General features: G+C 45.6%; 2 protein-coding genes across 5 annotated transcripts in view; one reads left to right on the forward strand and one right to left on the reverse strand.

The window, feature by feature from the left end:
* pex3 (peroxisomal biogenesis factor 3) overlaps positions 1–15,512 on the reverse strand; it is a 59,909-nt gene extending 44,397 nt beyond the window's left edge. Inside the window, exons 1-4 of the mRNA XM_063055443.1 lie at positions 15,006–15,512; positions 13,344–13,475; positions 8,196–8,277; positions 3,896–3,939 (exon numbers count right to left, since the gene is read on the reverse strand). Of these exons, the coding sequence (XP_062911513.1) occupies positions 3,896–3,939; positions 8,196–8,277; positions 13,344–13,475; positions 15,006–15,078 (331 nt within the window). The 5' untranslated portion in view covers positions 15,079–15,512. The remainder of the gene's footprint in view (positions 1–3,895; positions 3,940–8,195; positions 8,278–13,343; positions 13,476–15,005) is intronic.
* Positions 15,513–15,671: 159 nt separating this feature from the next.
* adat2 (adenosine deaminase tRNA specific 2) overlaps positions 15,672–19,273 on the forward strand; it is a 90,458-nt gene continuing 86,856 nt past the window's right edge. For 3 of the 4 annotated variants that reach the window (XR_010018878.1, XR_010018879.1, XM_063055444.1), the window contains exon 1: positions 15,682–16,400. Coding sequence is in view for 2 of the 4 variants with exons in the window: in XM_063055444.1 (XP_062911514.1) it covers positions 15,753–16,400 (648 nt within the window). In the remaining 2 variants the exon portion in view is untranslated. Of the gene's footprint in view, positions 16,401–19,273 lie in introns of all 4 variants that reach the window. The other variant, XM_063055445.1, reaches the window with a different exon arrangement.

A 19,273-nucleotide genomic window follows, 5' to 3' on the forward strand; every position in this document is an offset into this window, starting at 1 on the left:
AGTGTATTGGTATCTAAGGACAGCAGTAACCAAGGCTTTGAGCCTGGGTATGTGATAATGAAATATTTTGATTGCTTCATAAGCTGGCTTTATGTGCACAGGCACCCCCTCGTGGTTAGTGCAACGCTTTACAGCAGCAGCAATCAGGGTTCAATTCTTGCTGCTGTTTGTAAGGAATTTGTACGTTTACCCTGTGACGGCATGGGCTTCCTCTGCCTGCTCCAATTTCCCAAAGACATACAGTTGGTAAGTTGTAGACATACCACATTGGCGCTAGAAACATTGCAATACTTGCAGACTGCCTCCAGAACATCCTCAATCTGTGTTGGCTGTTGATGCAAATGACAGATTTTACTATGTTTTGATATACATGAGACAAATAAAGCTAATTTTTAATCTTTAAAAAGTACCTACAAATTAAATTCCTAAAGCATTCTTTAAATTCTCGTAATGTGAGCGTTTTTCTCAATGATAACATTTATTGCCAATATCCTAATTGAAATGAATGCCAGTGAGAAAGCAAGTAATGGGCAACATTGCGGGTCTGGAGTTGCAAACAGCCCGAACTAAACAAAATCATCAAGTTCAAGTTCAACTTCTGTCTTTCAACAATATACATGTACACCACCAAACGAAACATTTCTCCAGACCAAGTTGCAAAACTCAATACATATAACTCACACCCAGTACCCATAAAGTAATATTACCACTAGAAAATTAACAAGTAGTGAGACGCATATATGACACAAGTTAAACATAAACAATATTATGCGATGGGACGAGTGGCCTAATTCTGCTCCTATGTCTTATGGTCTTGGACTGCAGACTGCCCAGGCAAAGAAGGTTTTTAAAGAGCATAGCTTCTCTTAGCACAGCAGGCAGCAGGAACCATTTTGCTTTACTGAGACAAGATAAGGGTGTTATTGAAGTATGCAGGGATGACATTCACTGCATGTAATTTGATAATAAATTTACTTTGAACTTTGAAGGGGCACGCACACCAACTAAGAGACAAATATTTTACTAACTTCTTACTTCCTTAGAAGTTTGTGAAGATTCAGTTTGTTATCTGAAACTTCAACAAACATCTATAGATGCACGGTGGAGAGTCTACTAACTGTTGCATCACGGCCTAGTATGGCAACACCAATGCCCTTGAATGGAAAAACCTACAAAAGATAGTGGATAAAGCCCATTCACCATGGGTAAAGTGCTCCCCACCATTGAGCACATCTGCAAGGAGTACTGCCAGAAGAAAAGTACTATCTTCATGAAGGACTCCCACCATCCAGGCCATGCTCTCTTCTTGCTGCTCCCATCGGGTAAGAAATACGGGAGCTCCAGGACCCACACTACACAGTTCAGGAACAGTTATTACCCCTCAACCATCAGGCACCTGAATCATAGGTGTTAACTTCACTTACTCCAATACTAAACCTATTTCACAATCTCTCTCTTAAGGACTCTACAACTTGTGTTCTCAATATTTATTATTTTTTTTAATATTTGTGAAGTTTGTTGTCTTTTGCACATTGATTTTGTCCAGCTGTCGTGGGTGGTTTTTCTCTGATTCTATTGCATTTCTTGGTATCTATTGTGAATACCTGCAAGAAAATGAATAGCTAATAAAAAGATTGAAAAAGAAAGAAAGAAAATGAATAGCAGGGCAGTATATGGTGAGATATATGTACTTTAATAATAAATTTACTTTAAACTTTAAGTAAACTTTAAAGGTTGGGAGCTTGTAGTTTCTATGACTTTAATATCTGTATTGCGAATCATAATTGATCTTGCAAATAAGGAATTTGAATATTTACAAGGCCAACAATTGGTCAATATGCAAAACTGCTAGTCAATTCTGTGTAAAAAATGGCATTTCTCTGTTCAGACTTCAGATCTGAATAAATAAATAACCAACCAAACAAGACAGTGTGGGTGACAGGGATCATGCTGTTCGCCATATGAACGAGTAAATGAAGTGTGACCAAGGAACGAGTGTAAGTTTTCAGAGTCTAATTAATCAGCAGCGACATAAGGTTTTTAACCAGATGGACTGATGAACTGAGAACCAAGGGTTACAACTTCAAAATCCGGGAACAATTACTCCGGACTAAGACAAGGAGAAATTCCTTCACCCAGTATAATAATAATAAGATAATGAACTCTATTGACACTGAGTGGGAAATTCTTTCATTACAGCAGCAACATTTAAAAACACACACAGCATTGTGCATAATAATGATATACAGAATAGCAATATACTCAACAATAATTTACTAACGTGCAATAATAATGTACAAAATAATTGTACTACGATGCGTGTTCTCCTGTCACACAGAATTGAACTGTTGTATATGCTTATTGCATTTGGTAGGAAAGATTTCCTATAATGATCAAATCTTTGGAGATTCTGCACCCCAGAGGGCCATGAAAGATCAGTCATCAAATTCACTCAACACGAAGACTGTTAGATTTGTGAACATTAAGAGAAACAAGGTGCATAGGGATAGGACAAGAATATGGTGCTGAGCTAGACAATCAGGAGATTTTGATGAAAACAAAGCAGGCTCCCAAGGGCTGGAAAGCCTGCTCTTCTTTTGTTCCATGTTCCCTCTTCTAATATACTATGATGGGATTTGAACTCCCTATCATTAATCCAGGCCTCAGGGTACAAGTACTACCCCACTAGACCGGGATTATTCCTCAGTTCAAAGCAAATTTATTATCAAGGTATATGTAACCTTATACAGCAAAATGCAAAAGTCTCAGGCACAGATATACTAGTTAAGGTACTTAAGACTTTTGCACAGTACTGTAGTAATTGTATGCATTGCACTGTACTGTTGCCGCAAAAAAAAGCTAATTTCAAGACATGTGAGTGATGATAAAGCTGATTCTGATATGGGTCTCTATTGTTCAAATGACCTTACCTGGCGTCCCAGGCCTGGCGTGTCTCCACACACATCACCCTCTGCCTCGGGCACTCCTTCTCTGCCACCTGTCCCTCACCCCTCCTGCCGTGCTTCACCCTCCCCATTCCCAACATCCTTTGCTCCCGCCAGATCCACAAACTCTCTCTCTGCTCCATGCTGACGAACATAACACCGTGCAAAATTCTCAGGCATCCTAGCTACATATTTGAACAGTACTACCTTGAGACTACCTGGGCGCCCTCCCAAGACTATGGTCAACACGCTCCGAGAAGACAACAGCGCGGCTAATGTAGATGAAATCAACACACTGGTGAGGGAGAGGGGGAAGTGGAGAGTCCATCATCGTGCCCGACGCCGGCCCCCTAGGCCTGAGTCAACGTAGTAGTAGTAGTAGTACTTTAAGACTCATTTTCACACAGAAATTTACAGGAAAATAAAGAAATTCAATAAAATTATGAAAAACTATAAATAACAAACATTGACAAACATCCAAAATGCAAAAGAAAACAAATAATGCAAATAATATTTTTTAAAAAGTAAATAAATAATACTGAGTTGTGGAATTTGTCCAGTGTTGAGGTGAGTGAAGTTATCCACGCTGGTTCAGGAGTCTGATGCCTGAAGGGTCATAACTGTTCCTGAACTTGGTGGTGTAGGACCCAAGTCTCCTGCATCTCCTTCCCAATGGCAGCAACAAGAGGAGCATGGCCTGGGTAATGGGGGTCCTTGATGATGGATGCTGCTCTCTTGTAGCAGCACTCCTTGTACATGTAGTCAGGATTACATTACGTCTGTACTGCAGTGAATACAGTTTTAAAGAGAGGAAATTCCCCTGAAATCATTGTCTGTGCATTCAAATGTACTGACCAAAGATTACTAATGCTGGCATTCCTATCCAATTCTACATCTATAAACACCACCACCGTCACCTTAAAATACTACAGAATAGAAAGCAAGCTTACTTATTATCCTGAGATCCTCCCAAATCTCCAACTTGTTAGCAGGTCTGGAAAAGAGCCAAAAGAAGAAAAAATTATAAATTGGGCACCACAGTAACATAGGAGTTAGCACAACTCTATTACAGCTTGGGGCATCAAAGGTTGGAGTTCAATCCTAAGGTCCTCTGTAAGGAGTCTCTCTATGTCCTCTCCCCGTAGAATACATGGGTTTTCTCTGGGTGCTCCGGCTTCCTCCCACAGTCCAAAGGTGCACCAGTTAGTAGGTCAATTTGTCATTGTAAATTGTCCTGTGATTAGATTAGGGTTAAATCAGGTTGCTGGGGGTTGCTGGGTGGGGTGGCTTGAAGGGCCTACCTACTCCATGCTGCATCTCTAAAATAAAACCATGAAACTCCTACAGTGATGAGTGAGGCCATGGAACGTACAACAGTACAGCACAGAAACAGGCCCTTCGGCTCACAAATCGAGTTCAGCAAGATGTTCTCCGAAGGCAGGGGTTCATAACCTTTTTTATGTCATGGACCAATACCATTAAGCAAAGTGTTTGTGCACCCCAGGTTGGGAACTCCTGTTCTAAGGAGTTGTTTATTGGTGGGTCCTCGGGTGGCTGTTGAGGCCAGTCCAGGTTCCCCATATTCTGATGCAGTGTGGGCAAGAGTAAGTGGTGACTGTGGTGAGTGGTCAGGTCTTTTGGTTGTTCAGTCTCTCCTTTCGCAGCTGCCACTTGTTTTTTGCGGAGGTCACTCTCATGTAGCGCAGCTCTCGCTCAAACAGATTTCCTCCAAGCGTATCCGTTGAGTGCAACATCTTCCCAGCTTTTAGAAGTCATGTTGAATTTCTTCAGGCTGATTTGAATGTTGTCTTTGGAAAGTTTCCTTTGCTCACCAGGGCTCACTGACCTTTCTTCAAATGGGATTGAAGGATTTGTTTCGGGAGATGCGAGTTAGGCATCCGGATGACATAACCTATCCGTCATCGTTGGTGTTGCTTTATCACGGTGGAGATCCTGTTCATGTTGATCTCCTCCAGTACGCTGGTGTTAGTGCACCTCTCCTTCCAGGTGATCCTTAAAATCTTTCATAAGACTCTTTGGTGGTATTGTTCCCGGGCTTTCAGCTGTCTACTGTAGGTGGTCCATGATTAAGCTCCATACTGTAATATCAAAGACTCTTTTCCTTAACCTTGCATCCGCTACACCCGTCGTAAATTAGGGGATCCTCTTTATCGAGGTCCTCCGGTCCACCCACCAAAAGCGGAACCCTGATGGCCAAACATTTTAATTCCAATTCCCATTCCAAAAGGTCACTTGTGTGCCAAGATAAGGCTACCCTCAGGATAGAGAAGCAACACCTTACATTCTGTCCAGGTAGTCTCCAACCCTATAGCATAAATATTGATTTCTCCTTTGGGAAAAAAATCCTCCCCCCCCACCCCTCCTTTGATTCCCCCAGCCTCTTACCTCTTCTCAGCTGCCTATCACTTCCCCATGGGCCTGCTCCCCCTTCCCTTTCTCCCATGGTTCACTCTCCTCTCCTAATCAGATTTCCTCTTCTCCAGTCCTTTACCTTTCCCACCCACCTGGCTTCACGCATCATCTTGTAACTATCCTCCTTCCCCTCCCCCTACCTTTTTGTTCTGGCACCTTCCCCCTTCTCTCTCAGTCCTGATGAACGGTCTCGGCCTGGAAAGTCGACTGTAGATGCTGCCTGACCTGATGAGTTCCTTCAGCATTTTGTGTGTGTTGGTCCACTAGCACTGCTCAGGGGGTGGCAGATCTCGAGTCATTGGCTGTTTTTTTTTTGAGGAGAGAATATAGGGAAAGCGTCAACTTTTTCAAGGGTGACCTACCTATAGTGGGGTGACCAGATCTATGCTTTGTTTCCATGTTTTTGGTAGAGGGATAAATATTTGTCAGTATAGGCAATATTCCGCAAAGGCACCCTTCTTGTGGGCTTATTCCGTGATTTGGGGCGTGTGACTAGAAGCTGGGCACTTGGCAGAACTGACCATGGATCAGGCAGCCAAAACTGCAGTAATAATACTTGGCCCGAGTGCCAATGAATCAATCCTCAGTCATGTCTCCTTGCCAAGTCACGCAGGCTCAGTCAAGGCCAGCAACAGGGTTGACTGTTGGCAGTCAATTAAAGACCAGCTTATGGATACATAGAAGACAGCAGTACATACAAGGCCCTTTGGCCCATCTATCCTATGTTAAACTGTTATTCTGCCCAGTCCCATCGACCTGCACCTGGACCATATCCCTCCCATCCATGTACTTATACAAACTGCTCTTAAATGTTGAAATTGAACCTGCATCCACCACTTCCACTGGCAGTTCACTGCACACTCACACCACCCTCCAAGTGAAGGAGCTCCCCTTCGGGTTCTCCTGAAACATTTCACCTTTCACCCTTAACCCATGATCTCCATTTCTGGCCTCACCCAACCTCAATGGAAAAAGCCTGCTTGCATTTACCTTACCTAAATTACCCTTCATAATTTTGTATACCTCCATCAAATCTCCCCTCATTCTCCTACACGCCAAGGAATAAAGTCCAAACTTAACAGAAACATAGAAATCTACAGCACATTACAGGCCCTTCGGCCCACAATGTTGTGCCAACCAAGTAACCTACTTAAATCTTTCCCTACACCTCAGGTTCTCAATCCTGGCAACACCCTTGTAAATGTTCTAGAAGTTAGTTCAGTAAGGGCAAGGCATCTAGGCACATTAAGAGACTTGCATAGTGACTCAACCAGCCACGTTAGCTGTTGGTTATAATTTTTTTTGCAGAAACAGAAAATGCAAGAAAAAGCTGTTACCTTACTGAAGTTTATCTTAATATCCGAGTGGCATAGTAATGAATGATTAGTTAATGCTGTATAGCACCAGCAATCAGAGTTCAACTCCTGCTGCTGTCTGTGAGGGTGAGACTAGAACTAGATGCCATAAGTTCAGCGTGAAAGGTGAAATATTTACGGGGAAACTGGGGAGGGAGTTCTTAACCCAGAGGGTGGGGCGAGTGTTTCTTCCAGGTATTCTGGTTTTCTCCCACATTCCAAAGACATACAGTTACGGTTAGAAAGTTGTGGGGGGGCCATGTTGGCACTGGAAGCGTGACTGCACTTGTGGGCTGTCCCCCAGCACATTGCCAGATGCATGTCACTGCATGTTTCAATGTGCATGTGACAAATAAAGCTAATCTTTATTCTTCCAGCTCCTCCAGTCCAGTATCCAAACCTTTCAACACTGATTACTCCAAAGAGTAGCTCACCCCTGAATGAATTCACTTCTTTTTTTTTCACAAGTTTGCATTTACAATTAGAAGCACTGCTTCTAGTTGTTCATGCTTATTTTAAAACAATGTCCCAAATTTGCTTTATCTGGCCAGTTCGGTATTTTAATGTGGTCTCCCCTTAAATTGCTAAACTTGCTGCACTGAAGAGGCCATGTAAGGAAAATGATTTACACCAAGTTCCATTCCCTGCTTCAGCCATATTCCAGCCTTCACTTTCAGCTGCACAGAATTAAATTTTTTCTCCACTCTTTACTTATAGGATCCATTCTGTTGCTTTTTAAACTCTGCAGCCTCCCTCCAATGACCGTAGGTTGATTTTCGTAAAGCAGAAAGCAAAGTTATAGACCATGGGCAATAGAAAAGTCACTGTTGCAAACAGTGCAGCGAGCAACACTGTCATTATTTTGACCCCTATTAGGCAGGGGTACAGTTTAGTGTAGTCTGGGGTGACGTACGTTTTATATTTTCTTTTTTTTTGGAACACTCCGTCATGGCACGCTCTCGCTTACTTTTTTTCTCTCTCTCTTTCTCGTGGTCGCTCTCGCGCTCTCGCTTGCTTTCTCTCGCTCCCTCACTCGCTCTTAAAAAACTTGATTTCCGTGATATTGTATATAATTTGTGGGCATCAGGGAGCCACTATTAATACGCGGGAGACTCCCGGAGGCTTCCGGGAGAGGTAGGATGTCTGTTACTAATCAAGAACCTATCAACCTCCGCTGTAAATATCCAATGACTTGACCTCCACAGCCACCTGTGGCAATAAATTCTACAGATTTACCACCCTCTGGTTTAAGAAATTCCTCTTCATCTCTGTTTTAAAGTTGTGTCCTTGTATTCTGAAGCTGTGCCCACTGGTCCTAGACTCCTACTCTAAAGGAAACATCATTCCCTCTTCCACTTTATCAGTGCATTGTACTGACTCAGAAATGGCCTATGTATACAAGTTTTCCATTATTGTGGCACTTGAATAACCGTGGAAAAGTTTTTGCTGTTTTCATAATTACCTGTTTTTTAGTAGACATGTGAGACTCTCTGAGTTAAGCTGCTGCATGATTGCTTCTCTCAAAGTGGGCAGCATCGAGAGCACTGTCAAAGCAAAGGCAATCGAGTGTGAGGATTACTCGTTTACTCTGTCAAAGCTGTCCCACACCGATGGTACATTTCATTGCATAAGACACAGGAGCAGAAATAGAGTCTGTTCAGCCATATGGTCACGGCTGATTTATTATCCCTCTCAATCGATTCTCCTGCCTTCTCTCTCTAACCTTTGACACCCTAACTAATCAAGAATCTATCAACTTCCACTTTAAATATACCCAATGACTTGGCCTCTATAGCCATCTGTGGCAATGAACTTCACAGATTTACCACCCTCAGGCTAAAGAAATTCCTCCTTAACTGTATTCTAAATGAATGTCCTTCTATTCTGAAGTTGTGCCCCCGAACCAAGACTCCCCCACTCTCAAAAACATCCTCTCCATGTCTACTCTAAGCCTTTCAATATTCAGTAGGTTTCAACGCCAGTGAGTACAGCCCCAGAGCCATTAAACACTTCTCATCCATTAACCTTTCACTGCCAGATCTAATGACATTCCTCTGGATCCTTCAATGTGCTTGGCGAGCCCATTCAAAAGCCATGGGGAGAGAGCAATTTATCATTGAACCTGACAGGATAAGGAGTTTCAGTAATGTCGACAATAATTAGGGCACCATGGTAGTGTAACAATTAGCACAGCTTGGGCGTTCCGGAGCCATTTGTAAGGAGTTTGTACGTTTTCCCCGTGACTGTGTGGGTTTCCTCCAATTTCCTCCCACAGTTCAAAGACATGCGGGTCAGCAGGTTAATTGGCTATTGCAAATTGTCCTGTGATTAGATTAGGGTTAAAAACCAAGTGGTTGCTGGGCAGTGTGGCTCGTTGGGCCGGAAGGGCCTATACTGCACTGTATCTTTAAATAAATAACAACGAAGGTCAGTCACAATGTCATGACATCTTATGCTTTTAAGGTGCTGGCACATTGTCAGACCAATTAAAAGTCAATAATATCTTGAAATTTCATTTAGACTCCAAAACATAGGAGCAGAATTAGGGCATTTGGCCCATCGAGTTTGCCCAGCTATTCAGTCATGGCTGATCCATTTTTCCCCTCCTCATCCCACTCCCTGTAACCTCTGATGTTGCATCTAATCAAGAATCTATCAAGCTCTGCCTTAAATGCACCCAATGACCTGGCCTACACAGCTGCCTGTGTTAATAAATTTCACAAATTCAGCATCTTCTGGCTAAAGATATTTCTCTGCATCTCTATTTTAAATGGACACGCCTCTATCCTGAGGCTGTGCCCTCTTGAATGACTCCCCCACCATGGGAAACATCTACTCTGTCTAGGCCTTTCAACATTCAAAAAGTTTCAATGAGATCCCCCCTCATCCTTCTAAATTCCAGTGAGTACAGATCCAGAGCCATCAAATGTTCTTCATCTGATAACCGTTCATTCCCAGAAACATCCTCGTGAACCTCCTCTGAACACTCTCCAATGCCAGCACATCTTTTCTTGGATGAGGAACCCAAAACTGTTCACAATGTTCAAGGTGGGGCCTCACCAGTGCCTTATAAAGCCTCAGCATCACATCCCTGCTCTTGTATTCTAGACCTCTTGAAAGGAATGCTAACATTGCATTTGCAATCTTCAGGGTGTCCTGCACGAAGACTCCCAGGTCCCTTTGCATCTCAGATTTTTGGATTTTCTTCCAGTTTAGAAAATAGTCTGCATTTTATTTCTACTACCGAAGTGCATGACCATGCATTTTCCAACACTGTATTTCATTTGCCACTTCCTTGCTCATTCTCCTCACCTGTCTAAGTCCTTCTGCATCCTACCTGTTTCCTCAACACTACCTGCCCCTCCACTAATCTTCGTATCATCTGCAAACTTGGCAACAAAGCCATCTATTCCATCATCTAAGTCATTTATATACAGCATAAAAAGAAGTGGTCCCAACACCAACCTCTGCAGAACACCACTAATCACTGGCAGCCAACCAGAATAGGATCCATTTATTCCCACTCGCTGCCTCCTACCAATCAGCCAATGCTCTAACCATGCCAGTAACTTTCCTGTAATCCATGGGCTCTTAACTTGCTAAGCAGCCTCATGTGGCACCTTGTCAGAGGCCTTCTGAAAGTCCAAATATACAACATCCACTGCATCTCCTTTATCTATCCTACTTGTAATCTCCTCAAAGAATTCCAAAAGGTTTGTCAGGCAGGATCTTCCCTGAAGGAAATCATGGTAACTTTGTCCTATCTTGTCCTGTGTCACCAAGTACTCCATCACCTCATCCTTAACAATTGACTCCAATACCTTCTCAACCACTGAGGTCAGGCCACCTGCTCTATAATTTCCTTTCTGCTGCCTTCCTCCATTCTTAAAGAATGGGGTGACATTTGCAGTCTTCTACTTCTATGGCACCATGCCAGAGTCCAATGATTTTTGTAAGCTCATTGCTAATGTCTCCACAATCTCTACCACTGCATCTTTCAGAACCCTATCATGCAGTTCATCTGGTCCAAGTGACTTACATAACCTTAGGTCCTTCAGCCTTCTGAGTACCTTCGCCCTTGTAACAGTAACAGCATTCACTTCTCTTCCCTCACACTATTCAACATCTGGCACATTGCTAGTGTCTTCCAGAGTAAAGACTGATGCAAAATATTCATTTAGTTCATCTGCCATCTCCTTGTCCCCCATCTCTGGCCTCATTTTCTAGCAGTCCTATATCCACTTTCATCTCTTTTTTTAAAAAAATACACGCTTGAAAAAGCTTTTGCTATCCACTTTGATATAGTTTGCTAGCTTGCTTTCATATTTCATTTTTTCGCCTCCTAGTGATTCTTTTAGTTGCTCTCTGTAGGTTTTTAAAAGCATCTCAATCCTCTATCTTCCTGCTAATTTTTGCTTTGTTGTATGCCTTCTTTTTTTGCTTTTACATTAGCTTTGACTTCCCTCGTCAGCCACGGTTGTACTATTTTTCCATTTGACTATTTCTTCATTTTTGGAATACCCTGTACCTTCCTCATTTTTCCCAGAAACTGACACCATTGCTGCTCTGCTGTCATCCCTGTCAGCATCTCCTTCAAATTTACTTTGGGAAACTCCTCTCTCATACCACTGTAACTTCCTTTATTCCACTGAAATGGCATAATTTACTTCCTCTTTATCAAATTTCAAGTTGAACTCAATCATATTGTGATCACTACCTCCCAAGGGTTCCTTTATCTAAGCTCCCTAATTACATAACATCCAATCAAGTATAGCTGATCCCCTAGTAGGCTCAATGACAAACTGCTCTAAAAAGCTATTTCTTAGGCATTCAACAGACTCACTCTCTTGGGATCCATTACCAACCTGATTTTCCCGATCGACCTGCATGTTAAATCTCCCATGGCTATCATAACATTGCTCTTTTGACAGGTCTTTACAATTTCCCATTGAAATCTGTGATCCATATCCCAGCTACTGTTGGGAGACTTGTATTATAACTGCAATTGGGATCCTTTTACACTTGCAGTTTCTTAACTGAACCCACAAAGATTCAACATCTTTCTAATGATTTGATGGCTTTCTTTTCCAGCAGAGCCACAGCACCTCCTCTGCCTATCTTCCTATCCCTCCGATACAATGTATAACCTTAGATATTTAGCTCCCAACTATAACCATCCTTCAGCCACGAGTTTGTGACAATCTGTAGTAGTGCAACAAGATCATCCACCTTATTTCTTATACTCCATGCATTGATATAGAACACCTGTACTTTCTACCTTTTTTGATTCTGCATCCCTAATGCACTGATACTCACCCTGCTGGTTGCAATTTTGTTCTATTATCTGCTTTACTTTTTTTACCATCTGTCCTATCCTGAGCCCCTTCCCTCCTGCCAAATTAGTTTAAGCCCTCCCCAACAACTCTCACAAACCTGCTCGCAAGAATATTGGTTCAGGTGCAACCCACCTCTTTTGTACAGGTCATGCCTCCCCCAGAAGAGATCCCAGGAGTATCTGAAGCCCTGCCCCTTGCACCATCTTCTCAGGCAGTCATTACTCTGCCAAATCATCTTGTTCCTACCCTCACTGGCACATGGCACAGGCATTTGTTGAGAGATACAGGCAGAACTAGAAACAGTAACTTTAACTGACCATCTCTACCTGTTCTCAAGAACCAGCTGCCTTTTTGAATCACATCACTCCCCAGAGGCAATGTAATGAGTAGATGTTAAAATTCAGGAACCGGGAGCTGTGACAAACTGAGAATCGGCATGGGACAAAGTGGGGGGGTGCGGGGGGGGAGCCTGAGTGATGGTGTGGGACAGAGTGGGGGGGGGGAAGCCTGAGTGATGGTGTGGGACAGAGTGGGGGGGGGGGAAGCCTGAGTGATGGTGTGGGACAGAGTGGGGGGGGGCCTGAGTGATGGTGTGGGACAGAGTGGGGGGGGGGAAGCCTGAGTGATGGTGTGGGACAGAGTGGGGGGGAGCCTGAGTGACGGTGTGGTACAGAGTGGGGGGGGCCTGAGTGATGGTGTGGTACAGAGTGGGGGGGGCCTGAGTGATGGTGTGGGACAGAGTGGGGGGGGGAGCCTGAGTGATGGTGTGGGACAGAGTGGGGGGGGGGAGCCTGAGTGATGGTGTGGGACAGAGTGGGGGGGGGGGAGCCTGAGTGATGGTGTGGGACAGAGTGGGGGGGGGAGCCTGAGTGATGGTGTGGGACACAGGAAGTAATTTCTTTGATAGTTGCCACAAAACAAATGGATCTGTACTCGTGAAAGATAATATGTAAGAGCTCAACAGAGACATGCCTTAACAGCAAAAGCCTACCATTCCCCAGCACAACCAATGGTTAACAAATTTCACGACACACGCCAGTGATAATAAACCTGATTCTTATCCTAACATGTTACATATCCAGTGGACATTACTTGGGTTCAAACTTCAAATTCTTGACACACTTTGTAAGCACAGAGCAGGAGATCAATATTGCAGCAGCGGGTTGCTGTAATATTTATCACAAACAATTGCACAGGTACTCAGTGCTAAGCTGTCAGCAGGTTCCTTCAGGCCATGGGACAAAATTGCACGGCAGTGACAGAGAAGGTTTTACCGGTCATGTTGCAGGTTCGCTGGTTACTTTCGAAGTGGTACTGTCGTCGTGCTTGTGCAATGTACTCAGCTGCTTCTCGCTCTTGCAGGTCTCGAAGCTTCTTTTGTGCATATTTCCCCAACAGATACGCACCTAAGAGGGAAAACAAAGCTCTTAAAAGTTGTAATAGTCATGGCACATAAACAGCCCAACTAGTACATGCCAAGCTATACTCTGCCTAGTCCTATCAAACTGCACTCGGACCATAGCCCATCCATATCCCTCCCACCTATGTACAGTACATATCCCAATTTCTCTTAAACATTGCAATCGAACCCACATCTATCACGTCTGCTGCCAGCTCCTTTCACACTATTAACATCCTTTGAGTGAAGAAGATCCTCTCAGATTCCCTTAATCATTTCAGCTTTCACTCTTAATCGATTGACTTCACCCGAGCTCAGTGGAGAAAGCCTCCTTGAATTTACCCTATCTATACGGCTCATAAATTTGTAAGCCTCTAACAAATCTCCCTTTGTTCTCCTGTGCTGTAGGAATAAAGTCCAAACCTATTCAACCTTTCCCAAACTCAGGTCCTCAAGTCCTGACAACATCTTTGTAAATTTTCTCTGCGCACTTTCAATCTTATTGATACTTTTTCCTGTAAGTAGATGACCAGAACTATACACAATACTACAAATTTGGCATCAGTAATGTCTTATAAAACTTTAACATTATATCCCAACTCCTGTACTCAGTACTCTGATTTATGCAGGTATATGTGCCAAAAGCTCTCTTTATGACCATTTATGTACTTTATTATTAGTTAAAACTGCAGACTGCTATGTGTATGTATTTTTGAATGTTGCTGCTGTACCGAACGAATTTCCCACACGGGATCAATAAAGTATTTATTATTCTAATTATCTATCTATGACACCACATTCAGGGAACTATGAATCGGTATTACCAGATTCCCTTGTTCGAACACATTCTTCAGTGCTGCACCATTCACTGTGTCCTACCCTGGTTTGTCCTCCCAAAGTGAGGGGAGGACTTCTCTGACATTTGTCTGTATTAAATTCCACTAAATAAAAACAAAAATGCTGTGTACCTTTGTTCCCTGTACCCTCTCTCCCCATAGTTTCTACCTTCCCACCCTTCTCCCACATAATCTCTCCCTCACTGCCTCTTCTCACCAACTCTCCCCCACACCTTTCCCCATTCTTTCCCCACCACCCCTTCATTCTGCCACCCTCCCCCTCCTATCTCTGTTCCCTCTTCCCTCCCTTCCAAGCACTCACTTCTCCCCTATCCCCCCCACACTCCCTTCCCCCTCCTCCCCACTGTCCCCCTCCCCTACATTCCCCTCTCTCTCCTAAACTCCCACTCCCTTCCACCTCCACTCTCCCCTTACTCTCTCCTACCCACCCTTCTCCACACCACTCTCTACCCCCACCCTTCTCCCCCCACAGCCACCCTTCTTCCCCACCATACTCTCTCACCTCCACACCCACCCTTCTCCCCCTACCATACCCTCTCCCTCACACCCACCCTTCTCCCTCACCATACTCTCCCCAATCTATTTTCACTTCACCCCCATGTCTCAACTCCATATTTTTTCACCACTCCCCTTCTCTCCCCTCCCCCCAACACACACAATCTGTATTCCCAGATTTTTACCTCCTATCAGGGCTCCAGTGAACAGGAATTTCCTGCGGTGCCGCTTGACGAAGGCCCAGGCCGAGTGCAGCATACTGCAACCGGGAGCGCAGAGGTCCGAGGCCGGCCCGGTGCCTACTAGGGGTGGTAGTAGTGTGTGTGTGTATGAGGAGGGGGTTCTGTCCTCACTCCGGGAGGAGTAGATAAGGGAACGGGGTGCACTGACACTGGCGCCCGCCCGCCGGCGCCGCGCGTACCCGATCCTGATCCCCCCGCGCTCCAGATCCCGATCCCGATCCCAATTGTTGTACCACGCTCCGGGTTTCGCAGCAGATCGAAGATCCGGATCCAGCTATACTTCAGGCAGCTGTAATTAATCTCAGCTCCTATTGTCACGTCTTTTTATCTGAAACATCAAAGCGTTGGTTTCAGATCACTTCCACCGGATTTATCCCTGTAATTCGGATTAATCTCCAGTTTGAGAAAGGACCCGGCTCCCTGTTTTCCTGCGTCCCACTAGAATATCGGTCCCCACAACTGTATTCACTGACAATTGTTCCGCATCCAAGCCACCCCATTTAACAACAGAAAAATAACTAACGCATGAAATTTTCACCACACAGTGAAGACTGTTGGTTCATGCTTCTTTTGAATTTACGGCTCAGAATCCTGTAATCATTCCGCGAGGGGTAATGTTCCTCCACAGGAAAGTCCGTTCGTATCTGTCCGGGCGAAGCCAATGATTTCCGTTTTCTGGTGCCTTATCGCATGGAACTTCTGGGTGGTGAAGGGGAGAGGGGAGCGGGTAAAGTTTACTGTGAGTTTGGGGGAGACCGAGGAGGAGACGGTTCCTGTGGGATTGGAGGAGGAGGAGGAGAAAGAAGAAGAGGGCCCTGTCAATTTGGGGGAGAAAGAGGAGATGGAGGAAGATGTCTCCATGAGGTTGGACAACGAGGAGGAGAGGAGCCCTGTGAAGTTGTAGGAGCAGCGGGAAAGCATCCCTGTAAGTTTGAACGAGGAGGAGAGCGTCCCTGTAAGATTGGAGGGGAAAGAGGACACTGTGAGGTCGGAGGAGGTTGTGCGGTTTCTTGTGAGGTTGGGAGAAGAAGAAAAGGAGGAGGAAGAGGTGGCAGCAGTGGTCCCAGTGAAGATGGGGTGAAAGGAGGTTCCTGTAAGGGAAGGGCAGAAGGAGGGGGAGGACATACCTGTGAGGTCAGGTTCAGGACCAGGACCCCTAATAAAGGTGAGGTTGGGATTCAAGCAGCAGGGGTTACCGTTGAGAAAGGGATTGGAAGTGTGGAGCTCAGTGAGGATGCCCAAGGGATTCACGACAACAGAGAGGATGTCAATAAGAAAGAGTTTTGGCTGCCCAGTGAACAAGAACAGCAGAGCTGGATGGAACAGGCATTGAGTACGGTGAGAAAGTGTTTTTCTAAGAATTTACAGGTATTCTTCTAAACCAAAGATAGTGAATTCAAATCCTGAGTATGAAATCTGGTGTAACACTCCAATTCCATATTGAGAGCATGCCACAGATAAATCAATGTAGCACTGGCCCTTTGGCCTACAATGTTTAGCTGAGCCAAATAAATTAGTAATCAAAAGGCCAGCTAAACTAATCCCTAATGCCTACATAATGTCCATACCTCTCCATTTTCCTCACATTCATCTGCCTGTCTGATCTCATCTTAAAAGTATCTAATGTACAGTATCTGCCTCTACCACCACCACAGGCAGTGCATTCCAGGTACCCAACACTCTCTGTAAAAGAAACCTTGCCTCTAACATCACCTTTAAAATTATCCCCTCTTTTAAATCAGAATCACTTTACTGCCAGTGTGTGAAACAGACCAGAGATGACTGAGACTTAAGTACAGAACACAGGACAATATTATAGCAGACAGCATAATAGCAACCAACAATTTACAAGACAATAGTGCAAACAGCCATGAATAATCAACAGAATGGTCACATGCACAAACGTCAATAATCAAACCGAAATAAATGTGAACATATGAACAGACTCAATAATTACTAACAGAACAAGGAGAGCAGGAAAGACTATCTAACGGATGTTGTGCAAGGACAGCGAGGGCATTACACCTGTGTGAGTTTTGTTGAGAAGCTGGATAGCTACAGGAAAGAAGCTACAGAGATGATGTGTAGTCTTGGTGGTGATGCATGCCCTCTGGTAGTAGACAACTCAACGTTGCCTTACATAATCTTATAAACCTCTGTCAGATCTCCCCTCAGCCTCCTCCGTTCCAGAGAAAACAACCCTAGTTTGTCCAAACTCTCGTCAGAGATGTCTTCTTTCTGCCTTTCCTCTCTTTCAGTTGGAGGTAAAACACCACCACCCGAGAGAAAATAATTCTTTGATCACAGCGTTTATTGAATATGATCGTGAAATTCTCCCAGTCATGAGTCATCTCACAATCGCCATCACTGAAATTGATTATCAACTAATAGCCTCATTCATTGCTTACATATTTTGTCTGCGAATTCACCAGTCTGCTGCAGGCTGGAGGCCAAAGGTGGCCTGTGCTGAGGTTAGAGGACTGTGCATGGGTCTGGGTGGGTAGGTGGGTGGGAGGAAGGTGGCTTGTTTTGCTGTTACTGCTTTATCGCCTGGTAAGCTCTGGTTTGTTGTGTTCTGTGTTTCTGCTGAGAATTGTGGGCACACATATGGGCAACTCACCGACTGCCCCCAACACACCTTCAGCTGTGTTTAGAATTAGGTTTAATATCACTGGCATATGTTGTGCACTGTGTTATTTTGTGGCAGCACATACAGTACTGTGCAAAAGTCTTAGGGACATTATATATATATATCCAGGGTGCTTGAGATGTTTGCTCCGTACTGTAGTCACTTTAAGTATTGCACTGTACTGCTGACGCAAATTTCATGTCATACATGAGCGATGATAAGCCTGATTCTGCTGTGGGTCTCCACAGTGGACTGAGTGTGGGAAGGGAGCAGAGAAAAAGGAATTATGGTTGGGAAACGGGGAAGGGCAGGAAGCTCCAGAGAAACATTCTGTAGTGATTAATAAACCAATTGTTTGGAATCAAATGTCGTTGCCTTGTGTTTCAGGGCCGGGTGTGTCTGCACCTGCACCTGCACCACCCCCCACCCCGGCACTCCTTCAATGTCCCCTGTCTAACAGCCTGCCTGTGACACTCCACCGTCTCACACCCCGCCTGCGACACTCCACCATCTCACACCCTGTCTGTGACACACCATCCATCCCACACCCCGCCTGCGACATTCCACCGTCTCACAGCCCGCCTGCACACTCCACCATCTCACAGCCCGCCTGCACACTCCACCGTCTCACACCCCACCTGCGACACTCCACCGTCTCACACCCCGCCTGCGACACTCCACTGTCTCACACCCTGCCTGTGACACTCCACCGTCTCACACCCCGCCTGTGATACTCCACCCGTCCCACACCCCGCCTGTGACACTCCACCCGTCCCACACCCCGCCTGCGACACCCCACCCTGTCTCACACCCCGCCTGCGACACTCCACCCTGTCCCACACCCCACCTGTAACACTCCACCGTCTCACACCCCGCCTGTGACACCCCACCCTGTCCCACACCCCGCCCGCGACACTCCCCCTGTCTCACACCCCGCCTGTGACACTCCACCGTCTCACACCCCGCCTGTGACACTCCACCCTGTCCCACACCCCGCCTGTGACACTCCACCCTGTCCCACACCCCGCCTGTGACACTCCACCCGTCCCACACCCCGCCTGTGACACTCCATCCTGTCCCATACCCCGCCTGTGACACCCCACCCGTCCCACACCCCGCCCGTGACACTCCACCAATCCACACTGTGCCTGTGACACTCCACCCTGTCCCACACCCCGCCTGCACACTCCACCCATCTCACACCCCGCCTGTGACACCCCACCCTGTCTCACACCCCGCCTGTGACACTCCATCCGTCCCACACCCCGCCTGCACACTCCACCCGTCCCACACCCCGCCTGCGACACCCCACCCTGTCTCACACCCCGCCTGCGACACCCCACCCTGTCTCACACCCCGCCTGCGACACTCCACCCTGTCCCACACCCCACCTGTAACACTCCACCGTCTCACACCCCGCCTGTGACACCCCACCCTGTCCCACACCCCGCCCGCGACACTCCCCCCGTCTCACACCCCGCCTGTGACACTCCACCGTCTCACACCCCGCCTGTGACACTGCACCCTGTCCCACACCCCGCCTGTGACACTCCACCCGTCCCACACCCCGCCTGTGACACTC

This window comes from Mobula hypostoma, chromosome 8, assembly GCF_963921235.1.
Source record: "Mobula hypostoma chromosome 8, sMobHyp1.1, whole genome shotgun sequence".
NCBI lineage: Eukaryota > Metazoa > Chordata > Chondrichthyes > Myliobatiformes > Myliobatidae > Mobula > Mobula hypostoma.